This window comes from Cervus canadensis, chromosome 12 (genome assembly GCF_019320065.1).
Source record: "Cervus canadensis isolate Bull #8, Minnesota chromosome 12, ASM1932006v1, whole genome shotgun sequence".
NCBI classification, from domain to species: domain Eukaryota; kingdom Metazoa; phylum Chordata; class Mammalia; order Artiodactyla; family Cervidae; genus Cervus; species Cervus canadensis.
Window position 1 is genome coordinate 60,763,085 of NC_057397.1, and position 19,366 is coordinate 60,782,450.

Genomic DNA, 19,366 nt, shown 5'->3' on the forward strand with positions numbered 1-19,366 from the left:
ATAGCTTTTCTTCTAAGGAGCAAGTATCTTTTAATTTCATGGCTGCAGTCACCATTATCAAGGATTTTGGAGTCCAAGAATATAAAACCTGTCATTGCTTCTTCCACTTTTTCCCCTTCTATATGCCATGAAGTGATGGGACTGGATGCCATGATCTTAGTTTTTTTAATGGTGTGTTTCAAGTCAGGTTTTTCACTCTCCTCTTTCTTTTTCATCAAGAAGCTTTTTAGTTCCTCTTCACTTTTTGCCATCAGAGTGGTGCCATCTGCATATCTGAGGCTGTTGATATTTCTCTTGGAAATCTTGATTCCAGTTTGTGATTCACCTAGCCCAGCATTTCACACGATGTACTCTGCATAGAAGTTAAATAAGCAGGGTAACAATATACAGTCTTGTACTCCTTTCTCAAATTTTGAACCAGTCAGTTGTTCCATGTCCGGTTCTAACTGTTGTTTCTTGACCCGAATACAGGTTTCTCAGGAGATAGGTAAGGGGGTCTGGTACTCCCATCTCTTTAAGAATTTTCCACAGTTTGTTATGATCCACACAGTCAAAGGTGTTAGTGTAGTCAACGAAGCAGAAGTAGATGTTTTTCTGGAATTCCCTTGTTTTCTCCATGATCCAACGAATGTTGGCAATTTGACCTCTGGTTCCTCTGCCTCTTCGAAACTCAGCTTGTACATCTGGAAGTTCTTGGTTCACACACTGCTGAAGCCTAGCTTGAAGGATTTTGAGCATAACCTTGCTAGCATGTGAGTATACTCCAATACAAAATTTAAAATGTTTAAAAAGACTTATTGTTATCAAGACAATGGAATACTGGTATAAAGATAGATATTTAGATTAATGAACAGAATAGAGTACAGAAATAGAGCTACACATACAAAGTCAACCTATTTTTGGTATTCGCACCAAGAAGTTCAATGAGGAAAAGATAATCATTCATTAGATGCTTGAACATTTGGATATCCATATTGGTATATACAAATACATGCACTGTGTGTATGTATATATTTGTGTGTGTGTGTCCAAAAAATAAAACTGATTTTACACCTACATTTAAGGGTTAAAACGATAAACTTTATAGACGAATCATAGGAGAAAATTTAGGGATCTTAAATTAGGCAAAGGTTTCTTAAATAGGACACAAAAGCACAAACTATAAGAAAATTGGCTTCATCAAAAGTAAAAATTTTTGCTCTTCCAAAGATGTTATTAAAAAAAAATTAAAAGGCAAGCCATACAATATCAGCAAATATCTGCAAAGATACATCTTCATGAAAGATATGTATTTTATAATTCAATAAGAACATAAACAACCTAATTTTTTAATGGGCAAAGGATTTAAAGACAAAATAAGATATATGGATGACAAGCAAATGAAAAGACATTCAACATCATTAGTAATTAGAGAAATGCAAATAAAAAGCACAATGAGATACCATTATATACCCAACAGAAGACCTAAAATTAACCAAACTGACAATCCTAATTATGGACCATGATGTAGAGCAACTGGAACTTTTATCCATTATTGGCAGGATTGATTGCCACTTCAGAAAACATTCTGGGGGAATTCCCTGGTGGTTCAGTGGCTAAGATTTGTAGTTCCCAATGCAGGGAGCCCAGATTCGATCCCTGGTCATGAACTAGATTCCACATACCACAATGAAGATTGAAGACGAGACACAGTCAAATAAATAAAAAGAAAGGAAAAAAAATTTTGACATTTGTTCATCAAGTAGTAAATGATTAAACAAACTGTAAGATAGCCATACAAATCACTACTACTCAGCAATTAAAAGGAATGAAGTATGGATGCATACAACAACACAGATGAATCTCAGAAGCATCATGCTAAGTGGAAGAAGACAGATATGAAAGAAGATATACTATATAATTATACTTATATGAAAGGCTAGAAAAGGCAAATCTGTAATGATAGAAAGCAGTTCAGTGGCTGCCAGGAACCAGGGTATATGGTCAGCACTGACCACCAAGGGGCACAATGAAACTTGTAGGGGTAACGGAAATATTCTACAGTATATACGATTTGTCAAAACTCAGTGAAATTACCATAATACAGTTAATTTTTTAAAAATGGAAATACAGTTGATTTACAATATAATGTTAGTTTCAGGTGTACAACATTGTGGTTAAATATTTTTGTAGATTATATTCCATTTAAAGCTATAAAATAATGTCTCTATTTCTCTATTTCATCCTTGCTATTTATTTATTTTATACATAGTAGTTTGTATCTCTTAATCCCTTACTCCTATCCTGCCTCTCCTTCCTCCCTTCTCCCCACTGGTAATCACTAGTTTGTTCTCTATATCTATAAGCCTGTTTCTGTTTTGTTGTATACATTCACTTGTTTTATAAAATGGTTAAGTTTTATTGAATGTAAACTATAACAATAATGTTGATTAAAAGAAATCAGTAAAGACACAAGCAGGTCATTAACGAAATAAAAAAATTCAAGTGACAGACTTCTAAAACTCTAATGTTATGGTAAACAAACTATACATTATGTACTGTCATTTTTAAACCATTTACTTGATTTTAAAATGTAAAACATGATTATAGTATCTAGTGAAGAGTAACCTGAAGTGGGCATTCCTACACTGCTATTGGGAGAGTACAAAGGTACAACTTTCTGAGACACAAAGAAACGTGTTTTAACAGACTGAAATACATTCAGACCCTTTCAGATCAAGGCACTTGAATTCTAATAACTTATTCCTAGGAAATAACCAGGATGCAGAAAAAGTTATGAACAGACATGTTTGGATAGTACTATTTATATATGCTGACTGAATTATGGTTCTTTTGTAGGATGGGATATTACTTAGTCATTTAAAATACATACATGTATGTGAGCATGCTCCTCACCCCATATATATACAAATCTACAAAAACATAGTCACAATAGTCTCCTGGATGTAAGAAGCAACCAATACCACATAAGTAATTACCACAAAATTCCCTTTAATGATTTAAGACAAGTAGATATATATTCCATGACAATGTCACCAAAAAAGTGATGTTACTCTATACCTTTATGTCACCGTCAATTTTTTCCCATTCTTCTGCTGTAAAACTGGATGCTGTTGCCACAGGTTTATCTTTCCTCAAAGCTCTACTTCCAGGAGCCAAGCCTGAAAGGTGCTTTTCACAAAATTCAGTAAGTTCAGGATAGTATCCTTCCTCACCAGACCTTTTAAAAAATTCAGAATTTTAGAGTTACCACTTTATTTAGAGATCACGTAAACCTGTGGTTTGCAAGCTGGGTTCCATGGAGCCCAGGGGTTCCGAGGAGATCTCATGACCCGCCTCTCTACAAGGATGAAGGCTGGGCTGCTGCTTTCCCTGAACCTTCCTCAATTTCAGCAACCTCTACTTTCATCTGATCTATGGAGTGTCGCAGTGAAGGGGAGAAAAAGGAGCTCCAAAGACACCAATTTCCATCACACACTTTAAAAGCTGAATAAATAACATTTTCTCTCCTCTTCAACACTCACATATTCATTTTGTACATAAGGTAATTTTAAACTTATAAATGGAAATTCATTATTAGAGAGAGGCACAGAGTGAGACTTTGGAGTTACTTTCCAATGAGGAGTTACTATCCTAGCTCAATTTCCGCCCCCAAGGGGATAGGAAGACAATGGCGGAGGAATAGTTTAGAAGAACACACCTCTAAATTCAACCACTCAAGGAACAGAATTCCTTCCTCACAATTAGAGACATCTGTTCTTTTTTACTTGTTTATTTTTTTTAAAGGAAAATCAATCTTTTCCCTGTTTCTTGTGAATCTGCTTACTTTTAAATTTTTAGAGAAATAAAAATAAATTCCATTTTCAAATTAAATTTTAAAATATAATTCCAAGTCCATACCACTTTAAAAGGCTATTCATAAAAAAATCTTTCAAATTCTTTCATCCCATAAACTCTCATTTTCTTTACTAGTCATTGATCAAATACAAATGAAAACGTTCTCATATGTTGAGAAAAACAAAAGAGAATACAATGATATGATGAGGTTATTACCTCAGCTCTGGCTGGGGACAAGCAGGACTGCTTAGGAAGGGCAGGAGGCTAAAGGTGAGAGAAAGAAAAAGGAAAGGACACAGAGATAAAGAAGGTCATCAGACGAAAGAAAAGAATCACTGCTGGCACTATGGAAAACAGTGTGGAGATTTCTTAAAAAACTGGAAATAGAACTGCCATATGACCCAGCAATACCACTTCTGGGCATACACACTGAGGAAACCAGATCCGAAAGAGACACATGTACCCCAGTGTTCATCGCAGCACTGTTTATAATAGCCAGGACATGGAAGCAACCTAGATGCCCATCAGCAGACGAATGGATAAGGAAGCTGTGGTACATATACACCATGGAATATTACTCAGCCATTAAAAAGAATTCATTTGAATCAGTTCTAATGAGATGGATGAAACTGGAGCCCATTATACAGAGTGAAGTAAGCCAGAAAGATAAAGAACATTACAGTATACTAACACATATATATGGAATTTAGAAAGATGGTAATGATAACCCTACATGCAAAACAGAAAAAGAGACACAGAAGTACAGAACAGACTTTTGAACTCTGTGGGAGAAGGTGAGGGTGGGATGTTTCGAAAGAACAGCATATATATTATCTATGGTGAAACAGATCACCAGCCCAGGTGGGATGCATGAGACAAGTGCTCGGGCCTGGTGCACTGGGAAGACCCAGAGGAATCAGGTGGAGAGGGAGGTGGGAGGGGGGATCGGGATGGGGAATACATGTAACTCCATGGCTGATTCATGCCGATGTATGACAAAACCCACTGAAATGCTGTGAAGTAATTAGCCTCCAACTAATAAAAAAAAAAAAAAAAGTAACATTAGGAAAAAAAAAGAATCACTGCTGGGTAAAAGGAATGCTGTTGATGTCCTGGAAAGGGGCAGTTCATGCTCACAAGTGCTTCTGTAATATGAGGCTACCCTCCAAACGAAAATCCCTCAAGAAACACCACACAGGTGGCACAAGTTGGTAGGCAACAGGTCAGTGTTTCTTTTTTTTTTTAATATTTATTTATTTACTTGGGTTTCCCAGCTGGCTCAGTGGTAAAGAATCTGTCAGTGCAGGAGACTTGGGTTTGATCCTTGGGTTGGGAAGATCCCCTGGAGAAGGAAATGGCAACCTGCTTCAGTGGTCTTGTGTCGAAAATCCCATGGACAGAGGAGCATGGTGGGCTACAGTCCATAGGGTCACAAAGCGTTGGACACGACTGAGCACCTGAGCACATTTTGTCTATTTGGCTGCGTCAGGTCTCAGCTGAGGCACCTTGGGATCTTTGCTGCATGTGGGATCGTTCGTTGTCATATACAGACTCTCTCTAGTTGCAGTACCAGGACTCAGTTGCTCCAAGAGCTGTGAGATCCCAGTTCCCTGATCAGGGATCAAACATGCGTCCCCTCCATTGAAAGGCACACTACTGGACCACTGGGAAGTCCCAGGTCATGTTTGTTGCAGAGTTCCCTTGACCACCTGTCAATCTTCCAGGGTGTTGTTGAAAACACATGTTCCTGGGCTCTGCTCCCAATTTCCTGAAGCAGAATCTCTAGGAATGGGGCCCTCAAACTAGTGATTTTTTAACCACCATATTTGGTGAATATGAACATTTGACAATACGGCCACAGGGCTCTTACCCAGAAAAGGCCCTAATTCCCTGACTTCTGGCCCTCCTTCCTGCTCCCACCCCACCCTCCATGTGACAGCTCCCAGTGAGTCACCCACCTTTGTTGGCAGGTAGTGTGAAGTGAGACAGTGCCAAGCACTTTATCAGCAGAAGCAGGTGCCTCCTAACAGCTGCTTTACCTTTTCCTAGAAAATGGGAGGAAGCAAGAAAAATGCTCTCCTCCTGGGATACCAATTAACCTAAGTCTGGTGCTGGAAGTTGTGGTTTAGTTACTAAATCGTGCCTGACTCTGTGACCCCATGAACTGTAGCCTGCCAGGCTCCTCTGTCCATAGGATTCTCCAGGCAAGAATACTGGAATGGGTTGCCATTTCCTTCTCCAGGGGATCTTCCCAAACCAGCAATTGAACCCATGTCTCCTGCATTTTCTTGTGCTGGAAGTAAATCTGGCCAGAACCCTCCAAACTAACCACAAAATTAAAAACACTGTTTGGGAACCTAACATGGACAAAAAAATCAATCTCAATATTTGAAAATTTGCTCTAAAATTTCTAATGAGGCTTTGAATTTCAGAAGTCAACAATATAATTAAAATTGGCAGCCTGAAACAAGCTTTTTTTAATGCTTACCTGAGCACACAAAGAATTTTTTCCAAGTGTTTAACATCTGAACATTTTTCAATATACTTGAAATCCAAATGTTCGACAGGAATTTTAAATGTTTTTGTTGTCCCGAAGCCCCACAATGACGGATAATCTTTGGTGGCCATAGCTGAAATGTAGTGTAGGAAAATAGTTATGAATCTTATATAGTAAAACTCAATTTGGATAGTAGTAACCATCTAGGTACTTCTGCAATGTTTTGTTTTTTTTTTCATTTCTACAGAAAAGGAAATGGAGTATTTCTTTTTTTTTTTAATGTGAACCATTTTAAAAGCCTTTCATTTAATTTATTACAACATTGCTTCTGTTTTGGTTCTTTGGCTTTAAGACATCTGGGATCCTAGCTCCCTGACCAGGGATCAAACTGGCACCCCCTGCAAAGTCTTAACTATTGGACCGCCAGGGAAGTCCCTGGAGTATTTCTTCTAAGGAGGAAGCTACTCATTGTAAACTGTCTGTTAAGAACAGTTAGCATTCATGGGGCTAAATTACTATCTACCACACATGGATTAGCTTACTTAATCTTCACTTAAGCAAAATTGAAATATAATGACAAAGCAGGACTTGGTATGTGGAGGAAAAATATTTTTCCTTATTGGGTTCAGTACCTGAGGCCTATAAATCACACTGACAATAGATATTAACAGGAGAAAAGGTTTATTTTATATACTCCTGGGGGCTTCACAGAAAAGTGAAAACTCAAAGAAACTGCTAGTCCTGGGAATTTATGTATCATTTTAAAAAAGGGTGATAAATTGTGTAAAAATGATTAGACAAGGGAAAAGGGTTTTGGCTTCTAGAAAGTAAATATATGGAAAAACTAATGGAAGATAAAGAGTTATTTTAATGAGGTTTGTTTCTGCAGACTCCCCTCAATGCTGACTGTCCATCTGCTGTGATAAAGATTGTACTCCTCACTTTGGTATGAGAGAGGAGAGGAGGGAACACCTTCATAAAGGGACATTTATGTCCTGCTTTTAGGCAGAAAAAGGGAAGGCAGAAAGAGTTTTTTCTGTGTCTCCTCTTATTTGCCTTCTGCTCAAAATAATCCTTATGCCAAAGTGGCCAACTTGGGTGGAGTGTGCATATTCTGATCCTCTTTGGTGCTCAAGCTGCTTTTTTAAGGTATCCTTTAACATTTGATTTTGGTATCTCCTACTTTAGCTGTTAACATCCTAATCGTCCTTTTGATTCGGTACAAACATAAATAATACCCTTTCTGTAATTCTGCATAGCCTTCTTCCACATTCCCTGCCTCCTTACTTTCCCAGTTGCCCACTCCCATCAGTGAACAGCTGCCAGGCCTAATATGTTCTAAACGCACTCTGTACATACCTCTCTTGTACCACATAGCATATATCCAAATTCTATTTGTCTTCTCTTCTAGATTGTGATAGATCTTACTTAATTCATCTCAGAGCTTCAGAACTAACATAGTAACTAGTGTCTTATATCCCTTAAGAAATATCTGCTAAACTTAACTGAATTGGGAATATGATGGCCTTGGACAGTTTCACTCTACTGATATACTGCTAATGATAGTGTCAATAACAGCAACAAATACATAATTCTTAACGAACTTTGTATATATTATTATTTCATTTAATCCTTCAACTACTGTATCAAATATGTTTTAAACAGAGACCAGTAATAACAGTTAACATTTATGAAGCTAAATTTCTATATATCATGAATTATCTCAGTCCTCAAGACCACTTTCATGAAAGATATTACTTCCTTTTCACAGATGAGGAAGGTGATGTTTCAAGTATATAAACTGCATATGGTCATATAACTATTAAGTAGTGAACTGAAGAGTTGAACCTCAGGAGGCCACTACAGAGCCCATATACTTAACTGTCATACTTAATTGTGCTTTTCAAATAACAGGTGGCAACTCATGAAATCAATTTAGTCAGCTGCAATCAGCATTCTTTTATGAGGTAGAACAGGAATAAAATCAGACTACCATTAAATACTGTTTTACAGAAACTTTTATTTCATGCCTATATAAAGAAATGATAAACATAGGTATATATAAATGCACACACAAATGTGTACATAAATGTTGCAAAGTAAAATGCATACATTATGAGTTATATTGTCAAAGTTTTTTTTTTTTTTAACACTGTACTAAAACACACTGGGTGGTAAATTTTAAAACAAGTAGCAATAAGTCTAATTCATTAGGAATATTCCCTTCAGCATGCCTGCCCTCTGAGTCTGGTCATACATCAGACATCTGCAGAAAAAGGATGCCCTGTCAGCTTCTCCACATTCCTGCTGGCTTTGACTTGGGTACAGAATATAGCTGACAATTTGTCAGCTTTTGAATGAGGTTCAACGAAGAAGTGAGAATATGGCTTTTACACCATACTAGAAGGGCCCAGTAGGCTGGTCTCCCATCACAAGTGTAGCCTTAATGGTGGAAATTACAAGAAACCAAGTGAAGAACTTTAAATTATTGATGCTGCCCAGAAGAGAATGAGTTGTCTGTGGGAGAATTTTTTCCCGAGAGCTGGAGGATATTTGATGGGAGGATATAAACATCTAACAGGATTAAAATAGATTACCTTCAATTAAAGGAATTTTGAAACCCCTGAGGTTTTATGGTTTGAATAAAACATAGTGAAAAACATTGGCAATGATAAAGACATCTCTTACCTAATTAAGAGAATTTCAACTTAAACACTGTTTTAACGTTTCTGAGAATCTTTTTTGAAAACTACCACTTGGAGGACTGCGGTGGGGAGGATACTCACTCTCAAGAACAATAAATGTTAACTCTCAAACTCCAAAACACAAGTTATGCTTTATTTGCTCCAGTTAGAACTCTTCCACATCTGCTTGCAATTTGTCTCTGATTAGGAAAAACTGTGGTCCTAGTTGGGGTTAACTTCTTCTCCACCATCCTAACTCACATCCATTTCCCACATTTACTCATCGGTTTGTCAGTAATACCTCCAGTGCAAACTGCAATGCGCTAGTAACAGGAAAAACTGACTTCCACCTTCGCACGTTCTTCCCAGCATCCACAAGCCTGGGCGCCACCTGCAGTCGGAGACCGAAAGGAAACGGCATCTTCCAGCCCGTAGTAACGGTTTCTATGTACAGCTCGGCCGGAGAGGACAGCGGGGTCAGGGCCTGCCCGGGATCCCGGAGCTCTACAGCCAACCCGCAACGGTCAGGGGGCACTTCAGGACTCTTATGAATAATTTCTCCCTATTCCCCGGTTTTGTTCACAAGGACTAGTGGCCGCCACCGAAGACCTTGCCCCAACATCCGCCACCTTCAGCCCCGAGAAACAAAAGGGCCCGTTTCTTTCCCCGACCGAGAAGGCTGTTCCTCGCGCGCTCCCTCCCCACCTCTGAGTCTTATCTTTCACCCCAGGCCCCCGGAGGGAGGAATTGCGATGGGGACGTGTAGTTTACCCCTGGCCGGCAGATACTCACCTGGTTCAGACCCCAAGTCTTGCAGAGGATCCAGCCACACACTGTACCAGCCTCGCTCAGGTACCCGGGGAGGGGCGCGCCGCTCCGCCCCGTCCCTGCCCACACCGCCCGTCCCCAGACCGAGAGCTTGAGACGGACCGCCGCGGGCGGGGTTTAGAGCCTCTGCGTGACGACTGGCTACCCTCCTGTTTGCCATCCGCTGATTGGCCTTGAAGACCCAGCTTCACTCAGACACAAAATTATTAAAGAGAAGTGAGTTGCAATTCCACGTGCTCTGGAATTTTCTTTTCACACACACTTTATGGTTTTTTTCTGCTCACAATTGGGTACAGAAAATATCAAGCTGAATAAACAAGCAGGATAAAAACTAACTCGAAAAATAATAGACTATGGTGGCAAATTAAAAACATCACTATCATCTACATAAAGACATTCCATCCAAGAATATACAGATGGATTAGGAAGTAAATGTGAAATCTTTCACAGAACAGATAAAGAAAAAAAAAAAAGGTAAAAAAGATGAAAGAGTTAGGTCAATTAGTCTAACACTAGATTTAAAAGATCTAGAGAGAGAACACTGAGGAACAGTTCAGTTGCTCAGTTGTGTCCGACTCTTTGTGACCCCATGAACTGCAGCATACCAGGCCTCCCTGTCCATCAACTCCCGGAATTTACCCAAACTCATGTCCATTGAGTCGGTGATGCCATCTAACCATCTCATCCTCTGCTGTCCCCTTCTCCTGCCCTCAATCTTTCCCAGCATCAGGGTCTTTTCAAATGAGTCAGCTGTTTGCATCAGGTGGACAAAATATTGGGAGTTTCAACTTCAACATCAGTCCTTCCAATGAACACCCAGGACTGATCTTTAGGATGGACTGGTTTGATCTCCTTGCAGTCCAAGGGACTCTCAAGAGTCTTCTCCAACACCACAGTTCAAAAGCATCAATTCTTCAGCACTCAGCTTTTATAGTCCAACTCTGACATCCATACATGACTACTGGAAAAAGCATAGCTTTGACTAGACAGACCTCTGTTGACTAAGTAATGTCTCTGCTTTTCAATATGCTGTCTAGGTTGGTCCTAACTTTCCTTCCAAGGAGTAAGCGTCTCTTAATTTCATGGCTGTAGTCACCATCTGCAGTGATTTTCGAGCCCAAAATAATAAAGTCAGCCACCATTTCCCCATCTATTTGCCATAAAGTGATGGGACCGGATGCCATGATCTTAGTTTTCTGAATGTTGAGCTTTAAGCCAACTTTTTCACTCTCCTCTTTCACTTTCATCAAGAGGCTCTTTCGTTCTTCACTTTCTGCCATAAGGGTGGTGTCATCTGTATATCTGAGGTTATTGATATTTCTCCCAGCAATCTTGATTCCAGCTCATGCTTCTTCCAGCCCAGTGTTTCTCATGATGTACTCTGCATATAAGTTAAATAAGCAGGGTGACAATATACAGCCTTGACGTACTCCTTTTCCTATTTGGAACCAGTCTGTTGGTCCATGTTCAGTTCTAACTGTTACTTCCTGACCTGCATACAGGTTTTCCTGTATAAAAAGTCAGGTGGTCTGGTATTCCCATCTCTTTCAGAATTTTCCACAGTTTATTGTGATCCACACAGTCAAAGGCTTTGACATAGTCAAGAAAGCAGAAATAGATGTTTTTCTGGAACTCTCTTGTTCTTTCAATGATCCAGCGGATGTTGGCAATTTGATCTCTGGTTCCTCTGCCTTTTCTAAAACCAGCTAGAACATCTGGAAGTTCATGGTTCACATATTGCTGAAGCCTGGCTTGGAGAATTTTGAGCATTACTTTACTAGCATGTGAAATGAGTGCAATTGTGCAGTAGTTTGAGCATTCTTTGGCATTGCCTTTCTTTGGGATTGGAATGAAAACTGACCTTTTCCAGGCCTGTGGCCACTGCTGAGTTTTCCAAATTTGCTGACATACTGAGTGCAGCACTTTCACAGCATCATCTTTTAGGATTTGAAATAGCTCAACTGGAATTCCATCACCTCCACTAGGTTTGTCCGTAGTGATGCTTCCTAAGGCCTACTTGACTTCACATTCCAAGATGTCTGGCTCTAGGTGACTCTTGAGAGTCCCTTGGACTACAAGGAGATCAAACCAGTCCACCCTAAAGGAGATCAGTCCTGGGTGTTCATTGGAAGGACTAATGCTGAAGCTGAAACTCCAATACTTTGGCCACCTGACGCGAAGAGCTGACTCATCTGAAAAGACCCTGATGTTGGGAAAGATTGAGGGCAGGAAGAGAAGGGGACGACAGAGGATGAATTGGTTGGATGGCATCACCGTATCAATGGACATGAGTTTGGGTAAACTCCGGGAGTTGGTGATGGACAGGGAGGCCTGGCGTGCTGTTTCATGGGGTTGCAAAGAGTCAGACACAACTGAGCGACAGAACTAAACTGAATACAATCACCTGTGCAGAAACTGTAATGGTGTGAATAGCTAACATTTATTACATTAAGAGTTTTTATCGAGTATTTTATCTTGCAGCAAATGTTTGGGGTAGGTGCTACAGTGCATTTTTTCATGCCCATCTTACAAATAAGGAAAGTGAATCCTGGTAAAGTCACTGCCATCTAACAAGGACTCTGCAGGTGTATGTGTTATTAATTTCTTGACTTCACCAATTAAGCTGAAGTAAACTGGCCAGTAAATGAGCAGTGCTGGATTTGAACCAATTTCCACATATTTTTGATGAACCTGTGTGTCTGGCAAGCAGTTTAAGTAGGGAACAAGTTATGTGTTAGCTTCATGCTCAGATTTACTGATTTTTATATTCATAGACCACTATTCAAAAGGATTTTTTAAAAGCAATTTTATATCTATTTTACCTTTTCTACAACTGTCCAGGTAGGCAAGAAAAATTACTTCCATTTTATAGATGAAGGGGACACAAGGAGGTAACTAATTGAAACGAAGGTCTTGAGTTCCATGCGTAATACTTTACCCATTAAACCACAGTCTAGTTAACCAAATAACAATACTCAAACTACTGATGCCCAAAGGACCTATGATGAAATTAGAATAGTTAAGAGCAACATTATCAGTGAGTTGGGGTTTAGGCAGCTGTCATTTATCGGGACTCTTCCACACAAAAAGAACAAGCTCAAGGAATATGGCAGAATCACAGAATTATGAAAGCTATGGTCTAGGAAAACCTGGATCAAGGAAGCGCCCTTTAAAAAGTTTGAGTACAGTAGTACTATATAGCACATAATAAATTTATAGAACTTAGTATTTAAGGATGGCAGTAAAAATAATAGGTGCTTCTTTTAAATGGCACAGTTAATTCTCTGAATGTCAGAGACACACAAAGCTATCAATGAAGTTTATCTAATCAAATTCTGGAACAGATGGAGTATCTGAGTATCCATTTTCCTAGTTATCAAAGCAAAAGCTTTAAACATTCATCCAATAATTAAGTGTAAACCAACTTTTTTTTTAATATGCTGAAAGTAGAATTTTTTTTTTACTTTAATGAATAATTACAACTGGGACACCACACCTGCCTTAACAGTCTGCTTCATCCACTTTACTTGGTATTGATTTTGTCTTACAGAAAGCAACCATCAAAGTTTCTTTTCCCTTGCCCAAGATTTTAAAAAGTCAACCATTACATATAAATACAGAAAGGCCTATGCCAAGTTAACAAATGAAAACTGTAACTCAAAATAAGGTATGCACATTGACAGTAAGTGCATTGGAATACTCTATACAAAATGATGCTGGAGAGTTTACAAACAATTGGTGATGTAAAACAGAGGCTTCCTAAGAACTTACTTAATCAGACCTTTAAAGAGCCCTAGAAAACTTCATTTTTAACAAGGGTCCCAGATGATTCCAGGTTTTGATTAAAGTGTAGTTTGGGAAACATTTTTAACCTCCATTGAGTGTCAGATTACATATACAATAAAATTAAAATACAAACCATGTAACTGAACAAAAAATAATATCTTTATATAAGCTATTAATAGGTATCTAAATACAATATGGTTTTTTAAAATGAAATCATGTGTATATAATTGTATTCATAAAGTACACTAATCAAAAACTATACAACATTAACAACAAATCCAAATACAAATGAAGATATTCCTCTGAATTTCATGTTTCACCGAGCATCAAAAACCACCACTGTAATATACCAAGTTAAGGACATAAAAAAAGTACATTAAAATTTTAGTACTTCCAAATCACTTTCTCTTTGCAATAATCTATTTATTTAACCTAAAATGCACGAAAGAATAAAATTCACTATCTACTATGATGAGAAGTAAACTAAAAAATAAACTATTTTAATAATTAGCCCTCTTTCCATGATAGAGAAGACCAATGCACCAAGAAACTAAAGCAATTAAAATTAAAAGCGATAATTTACTGTTCTAAAAAATACTGTCAGTTATTACATAACAACTTACTCTGTCTTTCAGCTAATCTGTAAGTCTCACTTTTTCCATTAGGTAACATAAAAACTCACTATTTGCAGTTCCCCTTGTATTAATTTAGTTTGTTCATAAACTGAAGCTCAGGAATGAGTACGTATATAGAATTGCTGAAAAATACACTTATGAAAGCCAAAATCAACTAGTATTTAGATTACTTGGTATACGTCTACACACCGAAGTATTGTCAAAGAAAATGATAAACATGTTTTTTGGTTTGTTTTTTTTTGGTAAGTAATCCAAGTTGTTACCATTTTCACCAGCAATTAGTCTTTGACTATCAAACCAGGCATTATTCTTCACTTGCTCCCATCTCATACCTAAGAAGCACAGTTAAAAGGATACATCTTTTAGTCCTTTTCTTGTACATTATTCTGTATCCACATTCTCTGCATCGGATTGGATCCCTTGACTTTATTTCATTTTCTGTGTGACATTCTAGAAATGAAAACACATTTATTTATTCAATGCTTAAAAGAGAAATTATTACAGACAAGCATATTATCTTGACCATATTTTTCATCCAACACACTGAAATACAAATACTCAATCTCAAGGATGTGTAGCTATTACCAATAAGCTAAGGAGAAAGAAAAAGAGTAGTTGGCAAGGCACTTTTCCTAGAAGAGGAAATGAAAAGTTAATGAGAGGATTTTTTTAAAGATTGCTAAAGCTGTTCTGCTTTCTAACTTTAAAGATAAAGATGAACGACTCACTTAAGTCAAAGACAAATACACAATTTTTTTTTTTTTAACCGAGTTTAAATACTCTTACTTTGTGTTACTCTTACCTCCACAGATATATATCATTGGCTGCTGCTTTGGGGGTTGAACGTCCTTTTGGGTGTCCATAGTTGTCCCTGAAATCGGAGACTCAAATATTTAATTTCTCAAAATGGGGCCCTCATAAATCCAACCAGGAATCATTTTCCCGAGGGAAAGCTAAAAAGGTCCCAATTTCTAGTCAGTACTTTGTTTTAAATCCTATGGCTGGGTCTAAAGGACGAAACAAACAAAAAACGTGTTGCGCATTTACCCCCAAATTGGACTCTTATTTTACAGATGAAGGAACTCAGGTTTAGGGAAGTTCATTTGGGCAGGATTACTCAGCAGCAATGCAGGAGACCCGGGTTCAATCACTGGGTCGGGAAGATCCCCTGGAGTAGAGAAGAGCAACCTACTCCAGTATTCTTGTCTGGAGAATTCCATGGACAGAGGAGTCTGGCAGGCTACAGTCCATGGGCTCGCGAAGAGTGGGACATGACTGAGCGACTAACACACTCAGCTGCAGTCAGAGAGATTTAGATCTGATTGCAAAGCCCGCGTCTTCATTTAACACGCTATATTTTTCCAAACCTTAGCAGGAGATTGTAAAAGAAAAAAAAAAAAATTACCTCTCTCAACAGGAGAACATGCGAACCGAAGATAAGGGAAGAATAAAGAACTCCCCAAAGCTAGTCAACAGTTAAACAGGGAAACAACCCAAGAGCTAAACAGGCAAAGGATTAACAGTATCGACTCTATCCCCAGCCTCTCCCGACTCTAACCCTTACACTAGACCTCTTTAGACCTTATTGTCTTTTCAGTTTGGGCCCAAATTCCCACCCTCAAATCCCAAACCGCTAATTCTCTACTCACGTAACACGGAGAAATCTTGAGGCCTCTCCAAACAGATTCCGACTCGCCGCTGAGCCGCGGCCAACTTCCGGCTCTCGCTTCTGACGTGTAGGAATCTCCGCCCCTTCCGTAGTCTCCGCCCCTTCCGTTCCGGGCGTGGCTGAGGAACCTGCATTGAACAGAGGCGGGTGAAACGGATCCTTTGGTGTTTTCGAGTCTAGTCGAAAGTGCTTGTTTCCCTCCTAGCTGTTTTCATTTTTCAGGGAAGCAAAGCACTTTAGCAGCACGTTAGCAGTCCAAGGAGGTTTGTTTCTCTGACGAAGTCTGCAGAAAGGAACATTTTTCTAGGCGGGCAGAGGGTTAGAAGAGAAACCCCAGTGAAGTGCTCGTGGAATACTAGGCTGACCGTTACTCCGAGGAACGTAGAAGAATCGGCTCCACCGCGGATATCCACGTAGAAAAGCCCTTTTCAGACTACGTGTTTCGAATCGTTTGCTATTTGTGCCGGGGCAGTGGAGAACCCGTTCGGTCGCTATTCTTCATATAATTTCGTTTTTGCTTTTCGACCCTTTCTCTCCTAGGCGCTCGTTTTCTCTCTGACTCACACATTTTACTTGTGGGCGGCTACGTCAGTTGCTCCCACTTAAAGCTAAGGGATTTACGTAGTGGTAGCTCTCCACTCGGAGAAGGCAATGGCACCCCACTCCAGTACTCTTGCCTAGAAAATCCCATGGACAGAGGAGCCTGGTAGGCTGCAGTCCATAGGGTCGCTAAGAGTCGGGCACGACTGAACGACTTCACTTTCACTTTTCACTTTCATGCATTGGAGAAGGAAATGGCAACCCACTCCAGTATTCTTGCCTGGAGAATCCCAGGGACAGAGGAGCCTGGTGGGCTGCCGTCTATGGGGTCGCACAGAGTCGGACACGACTGAAGCGACTTAGCAGCAGCAGCAGCAGCTGTCCCTGACCCTCCTTTTGTCCCCTGTATTCATTCCTCCTTGGAAGAACAAGAAGACTTGACCAGTGAGGCCGTGTTCTTTCAAAGGTCAAAATTTTAATGAAATTGAATGGTTGGGTTCACAACGTTTGCCTCTTTCACAGTAATAGCTTACGGTGAACGATGTCGGATTTGTGGTCTCTGAAGAAGATTTAGCATAGGCATCAGGAACCAGGCTTCAGACGCTCAGAACTTTGTGTGGCAGAAGTTTCATTACAGTGAAAAAGGACAGAAAGCTTCTAACATAGACATCAGAAGAGGGGATGGAGAGTGCCCATCGCTAGTCTTAGCAAGGGAGCTATATACTTCTTCAGTTGGTTGTTACAGTAAATCAAAAGAATGTCTCCAGGTTGTAAAGGTCTTACCAGATCCATTCCCACAACTTACATTTTAAAATAATGGGATAACATTTTAAAATAACATTTTTTAAATAACGGGCTTCCTTTGTGGCTCAGACAGTAAAGAATCCGCCTGCAACGTGGGAGACCTTGGTTCGATCCCTGTGTTGGGAAGATCCCCTGGAGAAGGGAAAGCTACACATTCCAGTATTCTGGCCTGAAGAATTCAGGCCATGGGATAGCAAAGAGTCCTGACAGGACTGAGCAACTTTCACTTTCACTAGACAGAGCTTACCAGACCCACTCCCACAACATACATTTTAAGACGACAGGATAGTCAGAAGTTTTTAAGGAGAAACCTGTCCTCCAACAGGATACATTGTTTTATAATCATTGGTAAAGAGTTTAAGGAAAAACATATCCTTGAGCAAGATGAGTTGTTTGTTGTGTAATTATTAGCTCTGGGCTTAAAGAAAAAAATATTTTATGTGACTATGTTGAAGGAATGTAGGAAAGAAACATTTGCCCTTTTCTCCTCCTTGAGAGCCCCAGACCCCCTTCTCTTCCCTCTCCTCCTCCCCCCCCCTTCTGAATCAACCTACCTAAGAATTAGCACTCTCAACAGCAAGTATTTATATCAGAAAGGGGGAGAAGAAAATGAAGTTATTAAAATTTAGAAAATAAACAGTTGTTAATAACTATTGTAGTTAATCTGAGAAGCAGGTTTCTTTCTCCCCAATATCTACTACTTTGGTTTCTTATTGAAAGTAAAAGTCACTCAGTCATGTCTGACTCTGCAATGTCATGGACTATACAGTCCATGGAATTCTCCAGTAGGTAGTCTTTCCCTTCTCCAGAGGATCTTCCCAACCCAAGGATTGAACCCAAGTCTCCCACATTGCAGGTGGATTCTTTACCAGCTGAACCCTGGTCTCCCATTTTGCAAGTGGATTCTTTACCAGCTGAGCCACAGGGAAACCCAAGAATACTGGAGTGGGTACCCTGTCCCCTCTGCAACGGATCTTCCTGACCCAGGGTCTCCTGTATTGCAGGTAGATTCTTAACCAACTGAGCTCTGAGGAAAGCCTCTATTGATTTCTTATTAAGCAGGCTCTATTGCTTTTCTCTCTCCCATCCAGCAACCTGGGAACATTGAGCCTGACCTTTCATTTCCAGAAGGAATTAATTGGTTGCACCTCCACAGACCAACTTGGGACTTGACTTTCTGGGTTTTCTTAGAGGCCGATTTTTAAATATCAGTTCAGTCACTCAGTCATGTCCAACTCTTTGCAACCCCATGAACTGCAGCACACCAGGCTTCCCTGTCCTTCACCAACTCCTGGAGCTTGCTCAAACTCATGTCTATTGAGTCAGTGATGCCATCCAACCATCTCATCCTCTATCATCCCCTTCTCCTGCCTTCAGTGTTTCCCAGCATCAGGGTATCAGTCCTCCAGTGAATATTCAGGACTGATTTCCTTTAGGATGGACTGGTTCGATCTCCTTGCAGTCCAAGAGATTCTCAAGAGCCTTCTCCAACACCACAGTTCAAAAGCATCAATTCTTTGGCGCTCAGCTTTCTTTATAGTCCCAACTCTCACATCCATACATGACTCCTGGAAAAACCATAGCTTGAACTAGACAGAACTTTGTTGACAAAGTAATGTCTCTGCTTATTAATAAACTGTCTAGGTTAGTCACAGCTTTTCTTCCAAGGAGCAAGTGTCTTTTAATTTCATGGCTGCATTCACCATCTGCAGTGATTTTGGAGCCCAGGAAATAAAAGTTTGTCACTGTTTCCATGTTTCCCTGTCTATTTGCCATGAAGTGACAGGACCAGATGCCATGATCTTAGTTTTTTGAATGTTGAGTTTTAAGCCATTTTTTTCACTCTCCTTTTCACTTTCATCAAGAGACTCTTTAGTTCCTCTTTGCTTTCTGCCATAAAGGTGGCATCATTTGCATATCTGGGGTTATTGATATATCTCCCTGCAATCTTGATTCCAACTTGTGTGTCAGCATTTCACCTGATGTACTCTGCAAATAAGGTAAATAAGCAAGATGAAACTATACAGTTTCTTCCTCCACAGACAGGCTGAGATAGAACATAAATATTTTTTATCAGCAGCTGTCT

At 39.6% G+C, this 19,366-nt stretch overlaps 2 protein-coding genes across 2 annotated transcripts in view; both read right to left on the bottom strand.

Moving 5' to 3' along the window:
• The window catches only part of SPAG1 (sperm associated antigen 1), a 79,997-nt gene extending 69,541 nt beyond the window's left edge, over window positions 1-10,456 (bottom strand). The window contains exons 1-3 of the mRNA XM_043483900.1: window positions 9,811-10,456; window positions 6,326-6,467; window positions 3,061-3,220 (exon numbers count right to left, since the gene is read on the bottom strand). Of these exons, the coding sequence (XP_043339835.1) occupies window positions 3,061-3,220; window positions 6,326-6,467; window positions 9,811-10,006 (498 nt within the window). The 5' untranslated portion in view covers window positions 10,007-10,456. The remainder of the gene's footprint in view (window positions 1-3,060; window positions 3,221-6,325; window positions 6,468-9,810) is intronic.
• A 2,804-nt stretch (window positions 10,457-13,260) lies between these two features.
• POLR2K (RNA polymerase II, I and III subunit K) lies at window positions 13,261-16,023 on the bottom strand. Its single transcript, XM_043483953.1, has 4 exons — window positions 15,917-16,023; window positions 15,070-15,138; window positions 14,625-14,717; window positions 13,261-13,971 (listed from the first exon to the last, which is right to left on the bottom strand). Exons 2-4 carry the CDS (start codon window positions 15,128-15,130, stop codon window positions 13,949-13,951), a joined length of 177 nt encoding a protein of 58 aa, XP_043339888.1. The 5' UTR covers window positions 15,131-15,138; window positions 15,917-16,023; the 3' UTR covers window positions 13,261-13,948.
• Between the last annotated feature and the right edge of the window lie 3,343 nt (window positions 16,024-19,366).